The sequence below is a fragment of the Oryzias latipes genome, chromosome 3 (genome assembly GCF_002234675.1).
Source record: "Oryzias latipes chromosome 3, ASM223467v1".
Classification (NCBI taxonomy): domain Eukaryota; kingdom Metazoa; phylum Chordata; class Actinopteri; order Beloniformes; family Adrianichthyidae; genus Oryzias; species Oryzias latipes.
Window position 1 is genome coordinate 4,045,140 of NC_019861.2, and position 25,758 is coordinate 4,070,897.

The 25,758-nt window shown below is 45.0% G+C and overlaps 2 protein-coding genes across 14 annotated transcripts in view; one reads left to right on the forward strand and one right to left on the reverse strand.

Moving 5' to 3' along the window:
* Positions 1 to 1,644, reverse strand: part of LOC101165132 (aggrecan core protein) — a 36,914-nt gene extending 35,270 nt beyond the window's left edge. Inside the window, exon 1 of the mRNA XM_023951810.1 lies at positions 1,433 to 1,644. The gene's annotated coding sequence lies outside the window, so the exon portion shown is untranslated. The remainder of the gene's footprint in view (positions 1 to 1,432) is intronic.
* Positions 1,645 to 9,617: 7,973 nt separating this feature from the next.
* Positions 9,618 to 25,758, forward strand: part of ppip5k1 (diphosphoinositol pentakisphosphate kinase 1) — a 42,380-nt gene continuing 26,239 nt past the window's right edge. For 12 of the 13 annotated variants that reach the window (XM_020711445.2, XM_020711422.2, XM_023951831.1 and 9 more), the window contains exons 1-16: positions 9,618 to 9,723; positions 11,639 to 12,057; positions 15,536 to 15,731; positions 18,145 to 18,235; positions 18,313 to 18,398; positions 18,496 to 18,650; positions 19,157 to 19,258; positions 19,336 to 19,497; positions 19,576 to 19,697; positions 19,775 to 19,876; positions 19,953 to 20,039; positions 20,122 to 20,197; positions 20,275 to 20,384; positions 23,554 to 23,639; positions 23,727 to 23,852; positions 24,277 to 24,398. In XM_020711445.2, the coding sequence (XP_020567104.1) occupies positions 11,914 to 12,057; positions 15,536 to 15,731; positions 18,145 to 18,235; positions 18,313 to 18,398; positions 18,496 to 18,650; positions 19,157 to 19,258; positions 19,336 to 19,497; positions 19,576 to 19,697; positions 19,775 to 19,876; positions 19,953 to 20,039; positions 20,122 to 20,197; positions 20,275 to 20,384; positions 23,554 to 23,639; positions 23,727 to 23,852; positions 24,277 to 24,398 (1,767 nt within the window). In that variant the 5' untranslated portion in view covers positions 9,618 to 9,723; positions 11,639 to 11,913. Of the gene's footprint in view, positions 9,724 to 10,204; positions 10,367 to 11,638; positions 12,058 to 15,535; positions 15,732 to 18,144; positions 18,236 to 18,312; positions 18,399 to 18,495; positions 18,651 to 19,156; positions 19,259 to 19,335; positions 19,498 to 19,575; positions 19,698 to 19,774; positions 19,877 to 19,952; positions 20,040 to 20,121; positions 20,198 to 20,274; positions 20,385 to 23,553; positions 23,640 to 23,726; positions 23,853 to 24,276; positions 24,399 to 25,758 lie in introns of those variants that run through there. The other variant, XM_020711424.2, reaches the window with a different exon arrangement.

Sequence of the window (25,758 nt, forward strand, 5' to 3'; positions counted from 1 at the left end):
GTGTTTGTTTGAAGTGATGCTTTTTGTTTGTTGGTCTGTCACACTTTCTTTTTGTTTTCTGGCTTTTGTTTGTCTTCATGTTTTTGACATCATGTTTAAGTGTTTGTTGGTTTCTCTTTTGACTGTTTCTGACTTTTATTGTCTGTTTGTCTATTCCTTTTTTAGCCCTTATGTGTTTGTTTGTTTGTTTGTTTGTTTGTTGATCAAAAAATAGGGAGTGTCTATGTTTTAGATTTTATGGGAATTATTCAGAGGAAGACGAACTAGATGTTTAAATGCTGACAAACTGGTGTTTGTTTGTTTGTGTGTTTGTTTGTTTGTTTGTTTGTGTTTTGAAATATGAATCTGATTGTAATCATTCAAAATAAATGACAAAAGCTTAATGAATGTAAAAATGTTCTTTTTGGGAGCTAAAAACTTCAAAGTTTTAGCAGTAAAGATATTTCAGACTTTAAACAGAACTTTAAACCAAAAACTTCAGTGCTTTCGTAAACTGGTCCCAGTCCTGCAGGGAGTCGTGCCAGGAAGGACGTCTGACATCGGAAACCAAATCAAATGAGGAAATCACAAATTGAACTTTGATCAGGAACTATGAACCAAAATGAAGGATTCTTGACTTGATGACATGAAATGGAAAATTGTAATAAACTCGGACAAAAAGGGTCAAAAGCAGATGACCTGACCCAGCTGAACTGAAAACCAGACACGTGAACTGAGGAGGGCATTGGTTGTGGCCCGGGTCTACATCAACAGATCCCCATGCTGCTGTCCTACAGGGTTCTGGTGGAACCTGGCCTTCTGTTGGAAGAAGGGGAAGTTCCTCAGCAGAGATAAGAAAGGAAAGACGCGAGTGAAGGACTTAGAATGGAATTTTGAATGAAGAGGTTCTGACAGGAAAACTAGAGAGTTGATGGACAGAAGAAAAAAGGATCTTCAGCGTAATAAAGGCCAGATGGGAAGAAAGCCAGGATTAGCAGCTGTAAGATGTTTGATCATGGAGTGGATGGAAAGAGGAAAGGAGGAGAAGTGATCCTGAAGGAGGAGTTTGATAGAGGAGAGTTTGAATAGAGTGTGATGAGTCTGAAGCTGGAAGTTGAAGGTGTGATGATGAATGCTGTTTGTAGTTATGCTCCTCAGATAGAGGCAGAAGAAATTCTGAAAGGAGATGGATGAGGAGGTCCAGGCTGTGTCTAGAGAAGACAGAGCAGTGATTAGATCAGACCTCAACAGGCATGTGGGTGAAGGAAACAGAGATGATGAGAAAGTTATGAAGAAGTTTGGTGTTTATGGCCACAATGCAGAAGGACAGATGGTGGTGGACTTTGGTAATAGAATGGAAATGTGATTGAAGATGTATGCAAGAGTATGGATAAAGTGAAGAAGACATTGAAGAGAATGAAGAGTGGAAAGATTTCTAGTCCTGGCAACATACCTGTGGAGGTTTGGAAGAGTTTAGGAGACATGGCTGCAGAGTTTCTGACTGTTTAACAAGATCTTGGAGAGTGAGAGGATGATGAGGAATGAGAACAATAGATGACAGAGGAGTCCAGGTGGAGGTGGGACTGCACCAAGGGCCAGCTTTCAGCTCCTCCTTGTTTCTGTGGTGATGGATGAGGTTAGTCAGGAATCTCTGTGGATCATGATGTTTGCAGACGACACTGTGATCTATAGTGAGAACAGGGAGCAGGTGGAGGGACATCTAGAGAGGTGGAAGGAGAAGAATGAAGGTCAGCTGCAGCAAGACAGAGGATCTGTGTGTGAATGAGACGACCTCCAGAGGAACGGTGAGGTTACAGGGAGAAGAGGTGGAGAAGGTGGAGGACTTTAAGTTCTAAAGGTCAACAGTCCAGAACAGGGCTGCTCATTCTACCAGCCTGACTGTTTTCCAGCTCTCCCTGCAGTGCTTACTGCTGATTACCTGGACCAGGTGTGTTCATTCAATCAGAATGTGGAGACATCTGATTGTGCTAATCAGAAGCAAGCAAGACTTGGAGATCTGGGAAAAATTCAGGGTGGTATATCTCAAGGACCAGGAATGAGCAGCCCTGGTCTAGAACAACAGAGTGGATGAAGAGGCATCTGAAAGCAGGCTGAAACAGGTGGAGGAAGGTTTCAGGTGTGATGTGTGACTAGTTTCATCATGAATGAGAGGAAAGGTGAAGAGGACTTGGGTGAGAGCAGCCATGTTGTATCTGACTGATGTCATGAACCCTGACATGGAGACGTGTTTACCGATGCTTTTGTAGAGCTCTACTCAGAAAAAGACCAGATCTCTAAACATCATCCGTGTAGCGATCAGGCTAAAAACATGTGGTGACAGTTCCACCCACATGCACCTGGGGTGTGGGTGTGGCCTTGCGACAGACTGGCGACCTGTCAAGAATGTATCAACCTTCATCCAACAGTTTGTGGGACAGGCTCCAGCAACTTATGACCCACACAGGGATTTGGTGGGTTTAGAAAAGGGTGAATGGATGGAATTGTTGTTGGCTCATGTTGTCTTTCTCTGGTTCTATCTGTTCTACTGTTTTCCATCGTTGCTCTCTGCAACTCATCTGCACTTATGCTAGCAGTGTTTAAGACCAGATCTACCTGCCGCTAGCTCCCCGTCATTTGTGTACTACCCAGCGATGTTTTTTAGGTAATCCTATGAACCGTTTCTAATCTGTCATCTCCTCTGGTTTTCAGGCTGAACAGGAACTTTGGATGTTTCAGAGTCTCCCTCCTGTTTCTCTTGGATCAAATCAACTGTTTCTGTTCAGTCATGACAGTTTCCATGTTTTGCTTTCCTGTCACCTCAGACTCCAACCAGTCAAAGCAAATGCCCCCCCCCCCCCTTCTTAATCTTCATCTCAAAGGGAGGTTTCCACTTCACCGTCTCTTTTCTTTCGCTCAGTGCAAAGATCATGCTAAAAACGTTTCTATGTATTCCCGGCATGTCCAAAGTCCAGCTGCCCACATTCAAATTTCCACTGGTTCCTGTTATCAAATCAATAACATGCAGCCCCCAGCACTTTCTAAAACCTGTGTGTACAATTTTTTGATTGCGATTGGTTAAATTATGCTGTTGGCATTGCAGACCAGTGGCCACTTGAACTTCAGGGCCTTAAGAGCCAAAAAAGAAGAACACAATGGTTTGTACTTCTGAATAAGAAAACTATTTGTGTTACATTTAGTTTACAGTGAGACAAAATAAGTTTGCCTAATTGATACGAATGATTGTAACAATCAATTGATTTGATGGTTTGTTTGTTTTTTAGCATTTTTTATATCACTTTAAGAAAACCATGGTTGTGAATTGGGGGCTTCAAAACTTAAATGAACAGAATTTTATTCACCAAAAAGTGTATTTATTGAGACATTTTTTTTTTTCTGCTGCAGGTGCTCAGTCGACAGAGACAGTCTGGACATAGTAGGTAGTGTAACCCTGTCATAGCGAGCCCTTGTTCCAGCCAGACCTGCAGCTGAAAGTCACACAGAGTTGGAGGGGGCAGACAGCAGGATCCAAAATGAAAGTAAAAAAAAAAAACAAGGTCAACACAGACATGTGGATAAGACAAGACAAAACTAATTGTGTGCCATTTTGTAAGGAACAAATAAATATCTGCACTGTTATAAACAGCGTGTACAGATGTATGTGTGAACACACAACTACACGTACAGGACAGACCAAAAGTTTGGACACACCTGCTCATTCAAACAGTTTCCTTTTTTTCATGACTATGAAAATTGTAGAGTCACACTGAAGGCATCAAAACTCTGAATGAACACACGCGGAATTATATACATAACAAAAAAGTGTGAAACAACTGAAAAAATGTAATTTTCTAGGTTCTTCATAGTAGTCACCTTTTGATTTCATTACTGCTTTGCACACTGTTGGCATTCTCCTGATGAACTTCTAGAGGTAGTCACCTGAAGTGTTTTTCACTTCACAGGTGAGATCTGTCAGGTTTAACATGTGTGATTTCTTGCCTTATAAATGGGGTTGGGACCATCAGTTGTGTTGTGCAGATGCCAGGTGGATACACAGCTGACAGTCCTACTGAATAGACTGTTAGAATTTGTATAATGGCAAGAAAAGCAGCTAAGTACAGAAAAACGAGTGGCCATCATTACTTTAAGAAATGAAGGTCAGTCAGTCTGAAAAATTGGGAAAACTTTGATAGTGTCCCCAACTGTAGTCACAAAACCATCAAGCGTTACAAAGAAACTGGCTCACATGCGGACCGCCCCAGGAAAGGAAGACCAAGAGTCACCTCTGCTGCAGTGGATAAGTTCATCCGAGTCAGCAGCCTCAGAAATGGCAGGTTAACAGCAGCTCAGACTAGAGAGCAGGTCAATGACACACAGAGTTCTAGCAGCAGACACATCTCTACTACAACTGTTAAAGGAGACTGTGTGAATCAGGCCTTCATGGTAGAATATCTGCCAGGAAACCACTGCTAAAGAAAGGCAACAAGCAGAAGAGACTTGTTTGGGCTAAAAAACACAAGGAATGGACATTAGACCAGTGGAAATCTGTGCTTTGGTCTGATGAGTCCAAATTGGAGATTTTTGGTTCCAACCACCGTGTCTTTGTGCGACGCAGAAAAGGTGAACGGATGGACTGTACATGCCTGGTTCCCACCGTGAAGCATGGAGGAGGAGGTGTGATGGTGTGGGGGTGCTTTGCTGGTGACACTGTTGGGGATTTATTCCAAATTAAAGGCATGATGAACCAGCATGGCTACCACAGCATCTTGCAGCGGCATGCTATTCTATCCGGTTTAAGTTTAGTTGGACCATCATTTATTTTTCAATAGGACAATGACCCTAAACACACTTCCAAGCTGTGTAAGTGCTATTTGACCAAGAGGGAGAGTGATGGGGTGCTGCGCCAGATGACCTGGCCTCTACAGTCACCGGACCTGAACCCAATGGAGATGGTTTGGGGTGAGCTGGACCGCAGAGTGAAGGCAAGAGGGCCAACAAGTGCTCAGCATCTCTGGGAACTCCTTTAAGACTGTGGGAAGACCATTCCAGGTGACTACCTCTAGAAGTTCATCAAGAGAATGCCAAGAGTGTGCAAAGCAGTGATCAAAGCAAAAGGTGGCAACTTTGAAGAACTTAGAATGTGACATATTTTCAGTTGTTTTACACATTTTTTTGTTATGTATATAATTCCACATGTGTTAATTCACAGTTTTGATGCCTTCAGTGTGAATCTACAATTTTCAGTCGTGAAAATAAAGAAAACTGTTTGAATGAGAAGGTGTGTCCAAACCAAAAGGTCTGTACTGTACGCGTGCACATACACACACCAACAGACTTCATGGGCTCAAGCATGTTTTACATAAAAAGAAGGGACCTCATTAGATTCAGATTTAATTTCAAATTCAAATGAATTTTATTCTTAGAGCACTTTTCAGGGGGGAAAATAACTAAATGTGCTGTACATAAAAACAAACAAGGACAAAAAAAGCACCAATCCCCACTCATGCCATAAAATAATAAATTAGGCCCCTCATAATAAAATACATAGAAACAAACACAAATTAAAGCCGCAAGCGGCGTTGTATGGTCCACAGGTGCTACCCGCCTTCAACGCCCACCTGTACGCACCACAACCGCGCCATCGCTGCCCACATCTACGCAGCACCGCCGCCCTGACTGCCCACTTTTTATCAAGGTTTGTCAAAGCTGCTTATGCTAATAATGCCAACAATGATAGTTGAGCTAATGTGGCCAAAAGTGCTAGCATTGCAGGGCTCCAGAATAACTTTTTTCACTAGGAGCACTGTGGCCCCAAAATAAAAATGTTAGTGGCACAACCAGAAAATTTAGGGGCGCATACTGTAAATCAACATGCAAAAACCAAATCTACTAATTTCCACTGTATTACTAATAAATACTTTAATAATAGATGCAGAAATTACAATGTGCTGTTTCAAATTCAGTGTCACATTTTATGCTGCACTTTTCAAGATGAAACACCAAAGTAAACTGACAGCACCATCGCTGTAATGACAGTACAAATAGTAAACAAAATACCATACATTGAGAATTAAAATAGTGCTTAGTATTTCACCTTAACCCCCCAGCCTGGTCTCCCCATAGATCCGTCTATCGTTGCATTTTCCCACGTGTTTTAAGTGCGTCTAAGACGAAATCTTGTTGGTGCTCGCACGTGTTTAATGTTAAAGCCCCGTTAGCTGTCACGCATGTAGGTGTGGGACATTTATTCACCTCAGCTGACCATCTCCTGCGGTAGCGGTGTGCTGCCGTAACAGCCGCACATGGGAACCGTTTGGTTGGGGTTGATACCCAACCGCGCGCCTACCCAACCCAACCCTCCTCAGGGTGACCGGGTCTGTGCGGCCCAGAGAAAAGTTCAGCTCGGACTGCATGCATTTAGAAAATTACGAGCGAATAAATACATTCTAAAAAGGAAAGTAAGGAACTCCTTAAGGCCCGTACACACCGGGACGAATATTCGCCAGGCGTTATTCGCCAGCGTTTTTCGCCACGTCTTTTGTGTTCACACCCAGGAGATTTTCGCTGACGATGAGCTGAGCGAACATGCAATTTCATTCCCTGACATTAGATGGCGCTTAATGTAAAACAGAAATACTCCTGTACACAAGGTGGCGCTGCGCAACTTTACGATTCTTAAAGTCGCTTTTCACTCAGAAGAAGAGAGCAAGTATTTACGCGCTTGTCAGAATCATACAAAGAAAACATGAATATTTCAAGCATCAGTAGCTCCAACTGGTGCTTGGTTCGGGGATATTTTAGAATGTCTGTCATTATTTCTTTGCGGCTGTGTAGATGCAACTCGGCATCTATCTTCTTCGCTGGTATGTGTGCTCAGCAAGGCAGTTTTGTGTTTGAGCGCCCCCAAGTTGTGTTTTACTGTAACTTCAGAAGCTCCAGACACGTGTGCAAAAGCGCAATTCTCATTGGTCGAATAGATTTCGACGCGACGCGTTGAAAAAAAAAATCGAACCCGAGGCGTTTTTTTTTTTTGACGCTTTGGCGCGTGGCGTTTTTTCGCGTCGGTGTGCACACTCACATTGGTGCCCTTTGTTTAGTCACGAAGCGTTAAACGTCGGCGAAAATCGCCGGCGAAATTCGTCCCGGTGTGAACAGGCCTTTAATGTGGTCCAGGGAGGGGGCTGTCAGGTGTCCTGTTTAAATGTTCCCCTGCTTTCAAGCCCGGTCATTGTCACGCCCCCAAGAGTCATTTACCCCACCGTCATTCATACAAACTGGCGGGCCGCATTAACACTACACTGCTGTAGACTCTGGCACTGGTACACTAGCCGCAGGTCGGAAGAACAAATCAATAGATGGCTTACCCATAGCTCAGACTTGCGCACATATCAGGTTGTGATGATATTTGTCTCCGTTCCCTTCCCACAGATGTTTATGCACGCTCGATTATCTCTAGGCCCCTCCCCCTCCCCGCATTTAAGCCACTTACACTGGCCATTCCTTATTCTTCTCACACGCATTGGCCGCCTCACAGACAGGCATCACTCAATGAAACGCGAGTGTGTGCCCGCGTTTCATGAGTGTGTGTGTGTTTACGTGCATGTGTGCTCGCTTCTCATTGATTATTTCATTGCTCATTTCATTGATCATTGACGTGCCCCTTCCACGTTTAATGTTTAAAAAATACGGAGGGTGGGAGAGGCAAATTTACTGGTGGCACATGTGCGACTGGATGTAAAATTCAGTCGCACACTCTCAAATTTTGGTCGCAGTCTGGAGCCCTGCATTGAGATCTGCATCATCAACCGACTCAGAAAAACCCATTATTTAAAATGCTAATTATGTTAAGCATGTTAGTTATGCTAATTACGCTAATGCATTGCGATCAGCATCATCAACTCTCTCAGAAAAACACATTGCCTAAAATGCTTCTTATGGTAACTATGCTAGCTATGCTAATGTGGCTAAAAGTATTAGCTTAGCGATCAGCATTATCAACTCACTCAGAAAAACTCATTGCTCCATTGGTAAGAACTACATGTGATAAATTGATCTAAATCAACTTTTTTCAAAATGGCGGCTTTTCTATTGATTTTATCACCATAGCAACCATTTTATATTTTGGTCATGACGGGGATGACGAACAGATTGACGTCAGTTTCAGACAAATCGGAAAAGGTAAACTTTTTGATGTCCTTAGCAACAGAGGTTTTTTGCTAACCGCGTCCACATTCCTTATATGTCCATATCCAGTGTTTTTCATTATATTCAGTTCCAGCCATTGATGCATGCATTCAATTTTCACAGTATTTCATTGAAAGACATGGGAGTTATAACAGTGCGCCACATTTACTAGCTCGCCAAGCGCACAAACTTGTAATTCTAACATTTTTTCCAGAGTAGCTTGTCATTGATGCCCAAGAAGTTACTGGACGATTGCTAAAAATTTGTAAAATTTGGTACTATGCTACTTTGGATTTTTTTGTCCTAAATTGCTTTTTTTGAAAATACAAGATGGCGGCCTTTTCCTAAAGTCAAAAGTCAACAAAACTCCATAGGTCATTGTAGACTAACGCTAGCAACATGTGGGTTAAATTTCATGAAAATCTAAATTTATTCTATTTTTTTATTTCCATTTTCCCATTTGTGTAAAAACGCGTAAGTCGCGAAATCGCAGATTTTGGCACAAACTGGCTGCCAAACTGTAGGTCGTGTTGCCATCATGTAATGTTTTCATACCTTTTGGATACATCTGAAAAGAATAATTTGGTTTCGTTAGCCGATTGTAAAAAAAAAAATCCGAATTTTTTTATTTGTAGCAGTCAGCACTTTTTTTTGCGACTGTTTTTTGTTTACTACGCCCATATTCCTTTGTCGATCTTGTCATATGTTACTTTGTTGTGTTCCGCGTGGGCCAGGGAAACGCATATTTCGTTTTCACGACATTCCGTTAAAAAATGTGCGAGCTAGCTAAAGTCGCAACAGTTGCAAAATATCCGCCAAGCCATAGGTCGTGTGGCCTTCCCATAATGATTTCAAAATTTTCTTGGGATATCCCCAATACGTGTGTTTTGGTTTTGTAAGTGTATTTTGGCATAATTTTTTTTCAGCCCCATACGGGATTTTCGGCCCATTCATTTTTTTTTTTTGATGGGATCGCTCGCTGTGATGTCATCGTCTTCGTGGTGGTGACGTTCAAAGGCGCCAAATCATTCCAACTGCGAAAACAATCTGATCCTTGCAGTCAGTGACTGCTGCTGCGGGCCATAATAAAAGAGAAGTGAGTATGAGAAAGCTAAACTAAAGAGAGATTCAGATTTCAAGAACTTTTTTGACCCAAATGGAACAATCGAGCAAGCATATTAAACTCATAGATACACACTCATACACACACACTCACACACACACACCTACACACCCACGCACACACACACAAACACACACATGTACACAACACTCAAAAGTATGTGACACATGACTGAACGTGAACAGAATCATTAACTGTCCTCCAGTGGAGGCCATTCGCACTTACCTTCCTCCACCACTAGAGGCCGCCATTCTTCGGTCATTGTTTATGACGGGTTTTGGCTTATCCCATTGGCTAACACGGCTCCCGTCACTCCTTTGTACACGCCCATCTTTTCTGTCATTGGCTGTTTGAGATGTCCATCCTCCAAACCAATATAAACACTTAAAGCTAACTCTGTCAACGAGAGCCCTCCGGACCGAACCGTAAAGAAGTTTGCAGTAAGATCCGGTTCTCTCTTCTTTAACTGTTACCCGTGAAGCGTGGATGGCGCTAGGACCGTCTTGGTGTCGGTTCGGAACTGCCGTTATATCCGTGTTTTCGGGGCTCAGCTAGCGCTAGCTAGTAGTTGGTGCTCTGTTGGTTGGTGGTGTGAGCTCGCGCTCGGCTTTGGCTCAGACCCGCGCGCTGTCACGGTGCCCACCCTCCATGTTGTCATGTAGTCATTTTTATTTTAACAAAGTCCGGTTAAGCTCGTGTTATTTCGTGAGTTGTTTGTTTATTATCATGTTTTTTTTTATTATTGAATGTGACCCTGCGCTGCTGCGCACTAATGTACTACGCATGCGCCCTGTCTCCTTCACATCATTATCATAGTTTGTTTTTGTTCATTTCCGCTGCGTGAGAAATTTAAAATCATTTTGTTATATTTAACCCTAAATAAAGCTGGTAGGCCAATAAGAGAGGAGGCTGGTGGCGCAGAGGTTGTGATGGAGGAGGTGTATGAAGATCTGCTGTGTCACCTGTGCAGCCACTGACAGAGAGACAGCAGGACGCTTCAGAAAGGCATATAATGGCACAGCTGCTGCTGTGGGAGCAGTATTTGTCAGCTGACGGGTGACTGGGCTGCTGCTTCTTCAGATGGTTAGTGGCCGCCTCAGTGAAGCAACAGTTTACCGATAAACAGGAGCTGGTGGTTTCACTGTTTACTGTGCTCAGTCCCTAAACAGGGGAAGGTGACACATCAAATATTGCATAAAAATGGTATTCAGTTCAGCTTGACGTTGATATACAAGATAACAATATATGAAGTGACTGGGACAATCATTCTGTGAATCTGGTTTGACATTTTTTAACAGGTACACCTCTTGAGGGGCTGGGCAACCCCTGATGTCACTTCCTGTCACTTGTGTTTTATTAGCAATGTTAGAGCATTTGGGATGTTTTCAGGTCTGCCTCCAACCTTTTAGTCGTGTCGTATGAATAAAAACCAGAGCAGTAGAAACGCTGCAAAAGGTTTCATTGATCTGCAGAAGCGCACTCCGGATGACGATGAGCTTCTACGCGTTCAAAACCGCCACGCTCTGCTGCCTGAAGGCTGGAGCATCGAAAGGAGAGTCCTCAGAGATGGCGAGGATTCAAACACTGCACCCCCAGCACCAATTAAGACTGTTGGAGCTTCTCGGGCCTGATTCCTGTCAGACCTGCTGGATCCAGAAACCATTTCAGCAGCAGCCGAAAGTCTGCATGGTGCATCTGAAGAAATTCAGTCTGAAAGACGCTGGGAGAGGTCCATGCTCCACACATGAAGGAAACTGTAGGCGGGAGAGAATCGTCTCAGGAGTGAAGGAGGACTCGGCCAGGAGGTCAGCAAAAAAAGCTGAAGATGGACAGAAAGCCAGGCCTCACTGGACTCGGTTCAGGTCCAACAGTCGGAGAGAAACTTTTGGACACAAACGGGACGAGACGGGAGACATAAAGACTGCAGGTTTGCTTCTGTATTTAGCAAAAAAGCCCACAAAGGAGGTGTTGGATGCCGACTGAGCAAAGAGGTCAGCAGGAACTCAGAAGGCTGCAGCGTCCTGTGAAGGTTTTCAGTGCTGGGAGCTTAGTTCAAGGTTCCTGAAGCTTCCTGCGTTGTTTTGTCGTCAGGTTTGACCCAAACATGTGAGATTGGGATCAGTTAATGTTTGTGCAGTTCTACTGAGCCCCCGCTGGTTGTAATAATTGTCTTCGGTGATGACCTGCTGCTCTGTCTGAGGTCATCTGAGGTCCCCGCTTGTGTCAGTGCTGATGAAGATCTGCTTCATCATCTCCTCAGTTCGACTCAAACGGTCTTGACTTTGAGGGAACTTCAGGGCTTCACCGTGAACTTTTTGTCTTCATGCAGGCTGAATGTTCCTTTTTTTTCTGCAGGACAGCGGCTCACGGAGGTGCAGGGGAAACTGCAGCCTCCCCCATCAGCTGAAGGCGTCCCCCAACATGTGACTCCCATCACAACCTTCCATATTTCAGCCCCTCCTTGGCTCGGCCTCCTCCCGCTGCTCATACAGTAGCTCTGCTGTGCGGACGGAGCAGAGTGGACCCGCCCCCTCCCTCAGGCCCTCTGCCTTTCGGCTGCAGCCTGCTCCGGCGGCGTGTTGGTGTACGATGGCGTGGCGGGATGCTAAAGACAGCTGCGGGGGACTGTGATGTCAGAGCCCAACAGCCCAGGCGAGAGCCCGTTTGGCGCTCCCAGATTCTTTGTGGGCTGCGAGGACGATGAGAGCGAGGCCTTGGAGGAGCACATGAGGACAGACATGGAGCTGTATGAGGACGACGAAGACTCAGACTCGGTGAGAGACGCATTAAAAAACAACAGTTCTGTTGTCCCATTCTGTGTCTCATGAAGACCCACATGCAGTCCCGCCCCCTCGTTCAGAGGACGTTCTAATGCTGCAGCTCCAGAAGAGACAAGGAGATTCATCGATCCCGCCACAGGGAAAAGGCTTTGTTACCATTGCTCCAAAAACAGCAGATGATAAATGGCACTAAAATGCAATAAATAACACAATGTAGTGTCTAAAAGCTGACGGAAAGAAAGATCCGCTCCATCCTGCAGCGAGGTCTTAAGGTCTCGATCTAAGGAGCTCCTCATTGCTCACGCAGTCTTCTTCAGGGGGTGGCGATGAGGAGGAGGGTTTGTCCATGAAAGATTCCCGTTTATGTTGCCTCCGCCTCGCACCCACCACCGTCACAGACTGGAGGGGGCATCCCAGAACGGAATCAGATCTCTGCACCAGTTTGTCGATCCTCTTCTGATATTTATGCCGCCACGTTGTGCACAAAACTGGTTAGAATCTGGGCCAATCAGCAGCAGTTTAATGGCAGCTTTGTCACGCTAAACTGAAACTTATTTGAGCAAAATCAAAGGTAGGAAAAAAGCGAGATGACACACTATGCACACAATAGCTTTTGTTTGCAAATGCAAAGATATCTTTTGAAAGCCGATATTTAATATTTTCATTTGCAACTCACTCCATATTCCTGTTCCTGTCAGTACATCCACCCCCTTCAGCAGCTCACTCCATAGACGAGGGCAGATACAACAACACCATCATAAAAGACATCGGAGTCCTGCGAACTCTGGAGGAGCCCAGTCTCCTCGGCCTCTCCTGCGATCTCTGGTCGCTTCTCATTTTGTTGTTGCCAAGCGACAACAGCTGACCGTGTAAACCATGTGGAAAACAGCCCAAAAAAGAGTAGCAGGCATGCCTCTGCACTCACAACACGTACAAAACAAATGTCCACACACATGGAGAAACAAGAGAACAAACAACACAACCCAAAAACAAGTCAGCTAACATGGAGCTATAGGAACTGGTAGCTACCGTGGTGCCTGTTGGGAAAGACAAAGGCCCACCGTAGTCCAGTGCTGTGTCCGAAATTCCCACCTTACTAAAAAAAGTATATAGTGCCCTGAATTTTAAAAGCAATTTGGACACCATGCTCACTACTTTTGTTTTAAACAGTGGATGTGACGTCATCGATTTCAAAGTTAAAATCTACTTAATATGAGCGTTTTGTGACAATTATTTATGAGTCAACTCATAGTGATTTGTGCCAAAAAAAAGCAGAAAACTGCACATTACTAATGTTGAGCTTATCGACTGTATATGAGACCTGGACCAGGTGACTTCTCTCCCCTGGCGTTCCAAACAGGAAGTACATGCTGACTCTAAGAAATCCCATAGACTCTACAGAGAAACAAACAGCTGTTGCTCAGCCATTCTATTGGTCAGAATAACCTTTCTTGCCCTAATAACTTTTTAACGTGTTCTTCACAATCCTCATTTTTTTCATCATAGTTTTCAAACTGTGGTTGACCGAAACTGATGTCTCAATAAAAGTGGGTGGAGCCTGCCAGCCCCCACATTGAATGCTTGAAAGCATTTGACAGATTTCGTGTTGCCCACCTTCAAGTGGTAGGGGTGTGGCCTCCAACAAGCACGCTCCTGATAGGTGAGAGTGGTTGCCATAGAAATGTAGACTCAGACCGACTCGGACCAATCCCTGCTTACTGAAGACTTATCGCTCCAACGTGGCGGCGCCCGTTTCGTGAAAACATGGCGACTGAATGGACTTCATGTGGTTGGAGCTGGAAGTAAACCGTTTTCTACGGGTGGCGTCACACTTGCTCTGTCCAGGTCTTTGATACAGTCAATGGGCCCGTTCTCAGCATCTAATAATGACACCAACCCTGAGCATTAGGGGGCTCTGGGGGGGCAGGCGTGTCCTGGCTGTGGACTGCAGACAGCTTGGGCTCTCGTAGGGACGCCTGTCACACTAACACAGTAGTTTTCAAACATTTTCTCTTGTTTCCCCCCTTTGGAGGTGTAAAAATGTTCATCCCCCCACCCCCCCCAACGTTGACAAAATAAGCCAAATGTGTTTAATACCATATCAACATCTTACACATTCCTGCTGCTAGAGACTAGAAATAAATAAATAAAGGATCGTTCACTTTGTAAGAACAAAAACATTGAAGCTATGTGCAAAAAGAAACACAAAGTTGTGTCAACGGCTGCCATTTGCCTGCTTTGTGCCACACATCATTTCAAAACAAAATCCTGCTCAATATTGAGCCTAGCTCTGCTCTTTGTTTCCAAAGTGGCAACAGCAGAAAATCTCACATATGGCCCCAGCCTTCTGCCCCATGAGTGGATGCTCCATCTCCACACCCACCCAGACAGAATTCAGGGAGTATCTGAGCTGTAAACCTCATCATCACGGTGGAGTCTGACGAGATTTCAGTGAACTGATCCTCCTCAGCAAAGCTCAGATCAGCAGCTGCTGCTGTGCTAAAATAATCTCTGAACCAGTCATTTTGAGCACTGTAGTCTGGGAAATATTTAAGGAAAGAATCCGCGCAGGGAAGACATGTACAAAGTGAATGATCCTTTACACTAGAGCTGCACGATATGAGGAAAACTCGAGATATGCGATATTAGTGATGAGTATTGCGATGACGATATAACTTGCGATAAGTGAACAAATAGCAAAAACAACAAAAACATTTCCATTTTACTGCAAAAGTTTAATTTAAATAAGAATCAAAATACCTTAAATTATGCTCCAAATGACTCTTGTCTAATTAGGAGGGCAACGTCTAGCATAAAAGCTCCATCCGATTGGTCAAGAATGTGAAGGGCTCCATCTGATTGGTCAAATGGATAATGGGATTTATTCAATTCATTAAATAGTTCAAACTGCCATAAGATTGTTTTAGCACTTTTAAGGTTTACCATTTATTGCGACTTTTGCGATATGGATATTGCACAGCTTGAAATCGCGATAACGATAAATTTGCGATTAATTGTGCAGGCCTACTTTACACAATATAAATAAGTGAAATAAAGGTTCATTCACTGTTCAGTTCTTTAAGATGAACTTTATCACTTTTTTTCTTAACTCCAAAAATGGCGACTGACAGCGTGTGGTTTCAGCACACACACACACACACACACACACACACACACACACACACTCATCCCACAACACGTGCATTTCTCCATCGGTACTGGTAGCATTATTGTTACTATAAGACGTTAGAACCGCCGTTAACAACAATAATTGCGTCTTCAAAGTCACACATAGGATCAGGTTCATGTAATTGATGTAAGACCCACGGATATGCGGGCCTGAAGCGCCGTTTTTTATGTTCCACCGCGGAAAAAGCTCTGACCTCCAAACATTATTCCCTCCTCCTCCCCTCCCAGCCTTCCCCCACCGGGTGAGATGCTGCACTAACAGGTTTCTCTCTGCTTCATCCAGCCCCCGGAGCGACAGATCGTCATGGGGATCTGTTGCATGATGAAGAAGTCCAAGTCCAAGCCGATGACTCAGATCCTGGAAAGGCTCTGCAAGTTTGAGTACATCACCGTGGTCATCTTTCCAGAGGACGTCATTCTGAACGAGCCCGTGGACAGATGGCCTTTGTGCGACTGCCTCATCTCCTTCCACTCCAAGGGTACGGCAAGCCCCACCTGCACCCGGCTAAAGGATGGGCTCAGTTTGATTTCATTTTCCATAGCAGCGTCTGCATCGTTAGACCATATGTCTGCTGTTTCCCAAGAGCTGTGCACGCGCTTCTGGTTCTGCCCCCACAGCTTTGGGCTTTACTCCCACAGTTCACATTCCTGTTGATGAGCTGTTTTCTAGAGATTTGTTGTTTTTTCTCCTCATAAATTGTCATTTTTAATAAAGTTGTAGCTCACCGTCATTCACAGATAAAGCTGCTGTCGCATATGCAACTGCAGCCGCATATGCAACTGCAGCCGCATGGGCAGAATCCTCAACATTAGACTTTTCTGAAAATTGAATGCAGACGGTGGCAGTCAGTCAGTCAGTCAGTCAGTCAGTCAGTCAGTCAGTCAGGCGTGATGTCATCAGCACCAAAATGGGCAACAGCCGGGCGGTCACAGCCGGATCTCCAGCCGGCAGCAGCCGTCCATATCGAGTGCAACCGGCCGCCCAGTATCGCACAATGTTCGCACATTCCCAGTACACAAGAAAATGTGTGCAGCACACAAAATAAAATGACATAATACCTACATACACAATTATAGTATCTACGTGAAAAACAAAGTTACAAACTATTTCATGAGAGGTGCGGCGTCCACGGACAAACGGAACGGATCATTAACATGAAAGATGGGAATTGACTCGCGGTCGGCTGGGAACTGTTCTTTGTTTCCTTTTTTTTTTCTCCCTCCCCAAGTTTCACACGTCCACATAAACGCTCAGACAAGCCCATCCTTCTTATTTCAGATGCAAACGTCACATGAGTTGTGCACACCAGATTTACGTGAGTACGTCGCAAAAAAAGGAGGAAAGGGCAGCCTCAGAGACGCTGGGTGGATGCTTACAGTGGTCCTCAAGAGAGCTTCTGCGTCTAGACCAGAGGTGAGCCCACCTCTGGTCTAGTCAGACACATGCAAAACTGGAAGGAACGCCCCTGCCACTGGAGGCTGACCAACCTGGTTGCCGTTGAATGTTAACTTTTTCTTAAAACCCTCAGCAGCCGTTGCACGGTATGTTTAAATGCGACCGCCGCCCGATTACAAGTGCCACCATGTGGCCACTGTGTGGACACCTGCCGAATTTGCTTAAGAAAACTGGTATTTAGGTCGCCGCGCTATATAGTGTACTATATATTGCCATATGTGACCTCCGTAGCTTTAACAAACATGCAGGATAACCAAAGCCACCTGTGTTCAGTATTTGCGTAGACTGATGTTCAAATGGCTTAATATTGTTGAATACAAACTGGATGGGGGGACTCTGGTCTCTCAAATAAGGGTTAAAGCCTTTACGTTGTGGGGCTAGAGTGTTTCTGTTGTGCAGTTACATTCATCCCAATTTATGTTTGAAAGACTTGTTTTTTTTAATGAGACAGAAAGCTTTGCGGTAAATAAATAATATTTTCAAGCTGGACAAGCAGGGAGGGGCTTCTCTTTCCTTCGCTTCTGTATGTCCGCCATCTACAGCGGGAAGAGGCGTGGCGAAAAATGTCCAAGGCGTGCAAATCTGGCGCATCTTTTTCGTTCACAGCTCTATTCCGATATACGAAAAACTTGGGCTGAATCCGAATTCTTCCCCCACCTGTCCAGCTCCTCCCTCCCCCTACGTTTAGCCCTCCAAGCGGACAGTTATGGAAAAATAGCGTCTTGAAATTAAAGAGGTTACTACCACTCGATGATGTCATCAATATTCGCAGGTGAGCCATGTTAGCGTGCAGCTGCCAGCGCTCGGAAAATACATTAAAATTTTTTATTTTATTTTAAAAAGTCATTACTTGGACTTAAATGTAAATGTTTGTACTTCAGAGAACACCCACGTGAGGAAATGCTTTTCTGCTCCGCGCCACAGTGTGACGGGATCCCCCTCCCAGTGGAGGGATATCCACCCCAAGTCACTGTGGCTCCCCCTTAAAAAAACAGTTAAGGACACCACTACAGCTCCAAATGCCCCTACAATTAGAGCAACGGGGAGGAGCCAGAGGGGTAGGGGAGGAATACAGATTCATACAATTCCAGCCGGGCTCAAACAGCAGTTATTTCTCCTTCATGATGGATTTTTAAACGTTTGGCACTTGATTAAAAGGTGTGTCTTCCATACATCACAGCCTGATTCGTCCAATTTAAATCCAGTTTAACTGGCGGTGCACGTGCAATGGTCATGCGTTTTGGACGCAGAGCCAAACTTGTGTAGCCACGCGTAATGGGAGCGTTTTGAATGTGGAAGCCCAAAACGCATTTCTTTGCAAGTGGCCGCTTGAATGTGCGTTGCAGTGGTGTGAACGTCGCCTGAGGCTGAGCTGATGTAAGTCTTGTTTAAGCTCCGCCCCTCTGACCCTCTTCTCCTTTACCGGCTGAAAGCAGGATTCCCGCTGGATAAGGCAGTGAGCTACGCCAAACTGAGAAACCCTCTGCTCATCAACGACCTCAACATGCAGTACTACATCCAGGACAGGTGCGTGTCTTCCAGGATGAAGCTCCACCATCTGAAAAATGCAATCCTGTTTGAAAGTCGATCTTCATTTCCTTCAGGAGGGAGGTGTATCGCATTCTCCAGGAGGAGGGCATTGAACTTCCCCGCTATGCTGTGCTGAACCGTGACCCGGACAAACCAGAGGGTCAGTCTGACCTTCTGCTCTGCAGAAGCTGTTGTGGGATCTAAATTTTGGTGTCTGAGAATGCAGAACTGCAACCTCCTCTGTTTGTTTGCTTCAGAGTGCAACCTGGTGGAAGGAGAGGACCACGTGGAAGTGAACGGAGAAATATTCCAGAAGCCTTTTGTGGAGAAGCCTGTGTGTGCTGAGGACCACAACGTCTACATCTACTACCCAACGTCTGCAGGGGGGGGCAGCCAGCGGCTCTTCAGGAAGGTCCAGCTTTTCCTGTTTGTTTGTTTACTGAACTTGCTCTCACAGCAAAGAGGTTCGGGTCAGGAAAAGCATCTGACATATCCATCATGTAATTCATAAAAAGAGCTTTCATACCAGATCAGTTGTGTTCTGGAAAGTCGCCACCGGCGCTACAGGGTTCTGGTAGAAACTGGAAGAAGGAGAGGAGGAACCAGAGAGGAAAGGAAAGACTTTGAATGAAGAAATTTTGAGTTAATAGGCAGAAGAAAAGTGTATCTTAGGAGAGAAAGAGAGCAAGGCTTACAGATGAAAAGCAGGAGTGGATGGAAAGAGGAGCGGTGAGAAGAAGTTTAACGAGAATGTGCTGGAGGATCAGAGAGGATCAGAGAGGAGGATGAGCTTTTCTTCTTTCAGTCATTGATGAGTTGTAAACCAATGAAAGAGAACGTGCATGCACTATAAGAATGTGTCAGGATGTGCACGCTCTGCGAGGTCGTGCACGCTCAGCTCACCTGTGCTGCGTGCAGATCGGCAGCCGCAGCAGCGTTTACTCTCCAGAGAGCAGCGTGAGAAAGACGGGCTCCTACATCTACGAAGAATTCATGCCCACCGACGGCACCGATGTGAAGGTAGACCGCTCCACCATGTCCAGATTCTTGGAGAGCTGGGACACGCCTTTAATTTGGTTGGGGGTGGGGGTCGGTAGGTTTATACAGTGGGGCCGGACTACGCTCACGCCGAGGCCCGGAAGTCTCCTGCTTTGGACGGGAAGGTGGAGCGGGACAGTGAGGGCAAGGAGGTCCGTTACCCGGTCATGCTGTCCGCCATGGAGAAGCTGGTGGCCCGGAAGGTGTGCCTGGCCTTTAAGGTGAGCTGCAGCAGGCGGGCCGACGGGGTCTGAACCGGGCTCTGTGTTGACGGACCTTTGCTCGTCTCATTCTTGCAGCAAACCGTGTGCGGCTTCGACCTCCTCCGGGCTAACGGACACTCGTACGTGTGCGACGTGAACGGTTTCAGCTTCGTGAAGAACTCCATGAAGTACTACGACGACTGTGCCAAGATCTTGGGGTGCCAGCTTCAGCTCTTCTTCCTCCTGTGGTTCTGACCTGACCCGTTTAGTGATGTGTGTTTTTGGTGATTTGCAGAAACATTGTGATGCGCGAGCTGGCTCCTCAGTTTCATATCCCCTGGTCCATCCCGACCGAGGCAGAAGACATCCCCATCGTTCCCACAACTTCAGGGACCATGTAAGGCGCAGCAGCTGATCGTCCGCGTGTCTTCCAGCACCTGGCTGTCCTCGTGAACTGCTCTGATCTTCTTTAGGATGGAGCTGCGCTGCGTCATCGCCGTCATCCGACATGGAGACAGAACCCCCAAGCAGAAGATGAAGATGGAAGTCCGCAACCCCATGTCTGTGCCCCCCCCCTCCCTCCCGTTCTCTGCGTCCCATGCAGCAGAGCTGCTGCTCATGCTCCTGGTTTTTGTGCTGCAGGTTCTTCGACCTCTTCGACAAGTACGGAGGATACAAGTCTGGGAAGTTAAAGCTGAAAAAGCCGAAGCAGCTGCAGGTAATGACGGCTCCCTGCACCTTTTGCGCCCAGAGCTCAGAGGCCGTGACGGCGTCTTGTGTTCCGACCCCCAACAGGAAGTGCTGGACATCACCCGCCAGCTGCTGGCAGAACTCGGCCAAGACAACGACTGCGAGATTGAAGAGAAAAAGTCCAAACTGGAGCAGCTGAAGACAGTTCTGGAAATGTAAGAGGGCCCACTCATGCTGCTGATCTTAGAGGACCCCCCCACCCCCCAGCCCCATTTTGAAAGTTGTTTTGTTTATAAAAAGAAAAAATCACTTTATCCATGAATACATGAAACTTGAACAGTAATTATAACAGTAATGCAGGTATTTACCGAAAAATGTTTTTAATCATCCTGCAGCTGTTGATCCCACAGTTGCTGCTTTCCTTCCTTGTGATCTAGTTTTGCAGTAGAGTTTCCACATCCTTAAATACCCTACAGCTAAACTGCTAGCCTTTGCTCCATTTAGGAGTTTGGCACCTCTATAAAGGATTCGATTCAATCAAAATGTCACGTTTCTGCGACTATCAAAAAGTATTTAGCACCAAAAGAGTACATGACCACTGCAGGGCAGCGTATCAGAAACAATGCACATTGATCAGAGAAGAATTCCACCAGGATAAACTAGAAGTTACAAAAATACACAAAGATACTTTCACATAAAAAATTGTTTAGATTCTGCTGAGAAGACCAAAAGGAGCCACGTGCTCCTACATTAAATGGTGTTTATCAGTGAAGCAGCAAAAAAAATTAAACGTAAATACAAAAACAAATAGGTTGACACCTAAAATTAAAGACAAGTTAAAAGTATGTCGGATTTGTTTGTTTTACATTGAAATCCAACTCCCTGCAAAAGGACAATACAGTTAGAAAGTAACTTGCATTGCATTGAAGTGGTGGTTTTTTTGTTCCTCTGTATGTTAGAGATACATCCATACACTTTCTACATGATGCAGTACAAACCTTAATTTTTGCTCCATTGTTTTGTATTGATTTATGTTTCACAAAACAGCAACAAAACACCAAAGATTCAGAAAAATACTTGCCTTAATTTACTGATAAGAAAAAAAACATTGAAGAAACCCTTTCGGGTAGTTTATACTAAGTCCAGTGTAAAGAAATGAAACAATAAAATAATAAATTCTTCCTAAGTTTTACACAAACGTGTCTGACGCTTTTAACATAAACATACTGGTATGACAGTAGGGATGCAACAGTTCGGTCCAGTTTTAAACAGAGAATTGTGGCATCCCCTCTGTATATTCCCTCATCGGCCACTTTATTAGATACACCTTGCTAGTACCGGGTTGGACCCACTTCTGCCTTTAAAACTGCCTTAATCCTGAGAGTTTGGTTGCTGCAGATTTGTTGGCTGCACATCCATGATGCTGATCTCCCGTTCCACCAAATCCCAAAGCTCCTCTATTGGGTTTAGATCTGGTTACTGTGGAGACCGTTTGAGTCCAGTGAACTCATTGTCATGTTCAAGAAACCAGTCTGAGATGATTTCAGCTTTAGGACATGGCGCCTTATCTTGCTGGAAGGCAGGCTGACTGTGGTCAGAAAGGGATGGACACTGTCAGCAGCAATACTCAGGTAGGCTGTGGTGTTGGAACCATGCTCAGTTAGTACTAAGGGGTCCAAAATGTGCCAAGAAAATATCGTCCACACCATGACACCACTGCCACCAGCCTGAATCATTGACCCAAGGCAGGATGGATCCATGCTCTCATGTTGTTGACGCCAAAATCTGACCCTACCATTGAATGTGGCAGCAGAAATGGAGAATCATCAGACCAGACAATGTTTTCTGTCTTCTATTATCCAGTTTTAGTGAGCCTGTGTGAATTGTGGCTCAGTTTCCTGTTCTTAGCTGACAGCAGTGACACCCGGTGTGGTCTTCTGCTCCTGTTGTCCATCTGCCTCCAGGTTGGACGTGTTGTGCGTTTCGTCGGTTGTAACCAGTGGTTCTTCGAGTTCCTGTTATCTTTCTATCAGCTGGAACCAGTCTGTCCGTTCTCCTCTGACCTCTGGCATCAAAAAGACATTTTTGAGCTGCCGCTCACTGGATATTTTCTCTTTTTTGTACCATTCTCTGTAAACCCTACATATGGTTGTGGGTGAAAATCCCAGTTGATCAGCAGTTTCAGAAATACTCAGACCAGCCCGTCTGAACAATGTCACGTTCAAATTCACGACAATCACCTTTCTTCCCCGTTCTGATGGTTTGAACTGCAGCAGACGGTCTGGACCATGTCTACAGGCCTAAATGCTTTGGAATGGCTGATTTTTGTTAACGAGCAGTTGGAGAGGTGTGCCTAATGAAGTGACCAGTGAGTGTAGATTCACAGCTAAAGTTTAAGTGATCATTCTTCAAAACTTAAAGTTCTTTTCTCTTGAAGAGCAGATCAAGTTTGAAGCTCTTTGTAAAGGAATCTTAAACCGCCCTCATATTTAAACCATGAGGAGGTTTTGAATGTTTTCACACAAGAAAGGTTGAGAAAACTGAAAACTTGACAGAGGTTAAAGTCCCACCACGATCATCTTTTGATGGTGTTCCCAGTGGTCTTATGGTTATGATTATGCCATTTTTATCCAAAATGTAACAACCTTGGTCGTTTTCTAGGACATAGTTTCTGGAGAGCAGCAGGAGTTTACCGGAATTTTCCCTTTGAGTTGTGGGCGGGGCTGTTGATGCAGAACTAAGCCTCTGCTGACATCCCATCATCTCTTTGTTTACACTCTCCCCGCTAGCTTGCAGCCCTGCACCCACCTTAACATTAGCGGCACAACAAAAACTGTGAGCAATATCAGAGCTATCCAGCCGTACAGTTTAGGAAAACAAAGACGTTCTTGGATCTGTTTGTCTGTCAGTGGATGATGAGAATGGAGCGGAGCAGGGAGACTGTGAGCCGCCAGCAGATTTTCTACGTCACAAATACAATGTTTTTCAAATGGTATTTTTTTAGTCTGCTCAGGAGCAGAATACTAAATACTCAGAAATGCTATTTTGAGCTTGATGTTCTTATATATGTCCTCCATCATCAGAAAAATAACTCAAGAACGTGTTAAAAACACTGAGTGGGTCTTTAAAAGAGCTGAGGAACAGAGGAGGGTGTGCAGACTGGGGAATGGGTTCTGGGATCTCTGGACGTGTGGTTGGTAGTTCTGCTTCAGCTCCAAAGGCCGATCCTCTTACAAGGAAATGAGGTGCAGAGTTTAAGAACCGAGTAGGTCTCTGAAGCTCCAAGCGCTTTTGCTTTTTCCTCAGAAGAGTCTTGCAGTGATTTGGCCTCTTGACCTCTGCAGATGATTGGATCATGTTTGTCTTGTTGTTGCCGTCATGCAGGTACGGCCACTTCTCAGGGATCAACAGGAAGGTGCAGCTGACCTACCTCCCCCACGGGCAGCCCAAGACCTCCAGTGAAGAAGAAGGTGCAGGAATGAGTGCTGAGTCCTCTTTTGTGGGTCAGGAGGTCTCTACATCTGCAGTCACACGATCTCGCCTTTTCTCATCTGCAGACTTTCGGAAGGAAGGTCCATCTCTGCTGCTGGTCCTGAAGTGGGGGGGTGAGCTGACCCCTGCCGGCAGAGTCCAGGCGGAGGAGCTGGGCCGAGCCTTCCGCTGCATGTATCCTGGAGGACAAGGTGAGGCGACGCCTACAGATGACCCACACGTAGATATGGGGAGTCAAACCGTGCAGCTAAACTCTGTCTGCGCTTTTGTCTTTGTGGGAGGCAGCCTGAGGTCACATGACCTGCTGCTACACGTTAAACCCATATGAAGGCAGCTGAAGGACCTTTATAAAAACTGTCAGGAATAACAAGCTGTTAGAACACGCCCACAGGTCGCATGTCAATCAAAGTCTACTCTTCTCAGGAGGGTTTTGGTGGACAGACATGTGACCTTAAAGGGAAAACCGTTTTAAAGCAGACTGAGAGACTATATAAACTTAAACCGCTTGTCATTAAAGTGAGCAACGCTAACTCACCTGCCACCCCCCAGTGGTTAGCTGCTGTTTGGTCCCTAAACAGGAAGTGATGTGTTGCTCCTGGTCGGCTGTTTTTGTAGGAGACTATGCTGGTTTTCCGGGCTGTGGTCTGCTGCGGTTGCACAGCACCTACAGACACGACCTGAAGATCTACGCGTCTGACGAAGGCCGCGTACAGATGACGGCGGCCGCCTTCGCAAAGGTACGGGGGTTTCTCTTGGGAGCGGGGGTCACTGAGCAGATGAATTTATTTTGAACATCAAACTTTGAGTCTGAAGTGATGTTTGATTCCAGACCCCCCAGATATGTAGCTGCAGACAGACTCATTTTTTAGTAAAGACCAGACAGTACATTGGCACACCACCAGCACCATCTCAAAGCAGCACCCCCACCCCCCATCCCGCCTGACAGGAACTGGTGGTGGAGAACCCAAAATGCAGGAGACCATCATGCTGACAGAAAGTGAAACATTTAATGGGAGCAACAAAAAGGTGGCAAAGCAGAACAGAGCGGATGACCTGACGAGGATGCACAGAAAACCAGACACTTAAACAGGCGGAGGGCAATTAACTGAACTGAAGACAGCAGTGGATCATGAACCTGAAACTGCTGTGACTGACAAAAAGAAAACCAAGAACAACACAACCACAGAATCCTTACACTGCCCTGTTTTCTATTTAAAAATGTACCTTTTATTTTACGTATCAGCTATATGTGTAAAGTTTCTGAAAGAATTCAGTTTCTGTTGTTTGCAGATGACACAATTGTCTCTCCCTCTGGAACAAAATGAGATAAACCAAGAGAGACGACAGCAGTAAAAAATAATTAAGTTGAAAAGTTGGGTTCATGAAAATAAGGTATTTTTGAAGTGGGACAAAACAAAGTGTTGGATTTTAAGTAATTACAAAATTGATGAATATTTAATATTTATGTTTATGTTGAAAGCCAAAATTAAAAATTCTGCCAGATTTTCTCCAAACCGTTATTTTCCTTCGTTTCAATAGAAGGCAGTAAGAAAAGAAAATACTCATTTAAAGTTCCATCTGCTCGCTTAAGACAAACACATATCAGTCAATGGAGTAAAGCTGTGGAATTCACTAGTCAGAAGATTAAAAAAAACGTTACAAAAATCTGAATATTAGACAAATACAACCAATACAGATGAGCAAGAGACCAAAATGGGTCAGGGAGGGGATGGTAGGGTGCACTAGAAAAGATATGATGTTAACTATTGTTGTCGCTTTTGTGTTTTGTGTTGTGCTTGTGTACAAGGAACAGATTGCATAAGAAGCACAAGAATGTATTTTTTGTCTGCTCATAGCCTGAAAGATGGGTTCATGCTGCTGCACATTGCTTTTTCTCTCATCTGCTGGCACGAACAATAGGCAGGAAACATTCCAATGAAAATCATGTTTTTGTTCTTTCGCCGTGTTCTTGTAGTATTTCTCTGATGGAGGAAATATCTAAAAAAAAATGTAAGATTAAAACTGCATCTCTGACTGTTGCTCTTCAAATCACGATGAATCGGGAGCAGATAAAAACCTGCCGTTTGAAAAAGCTCT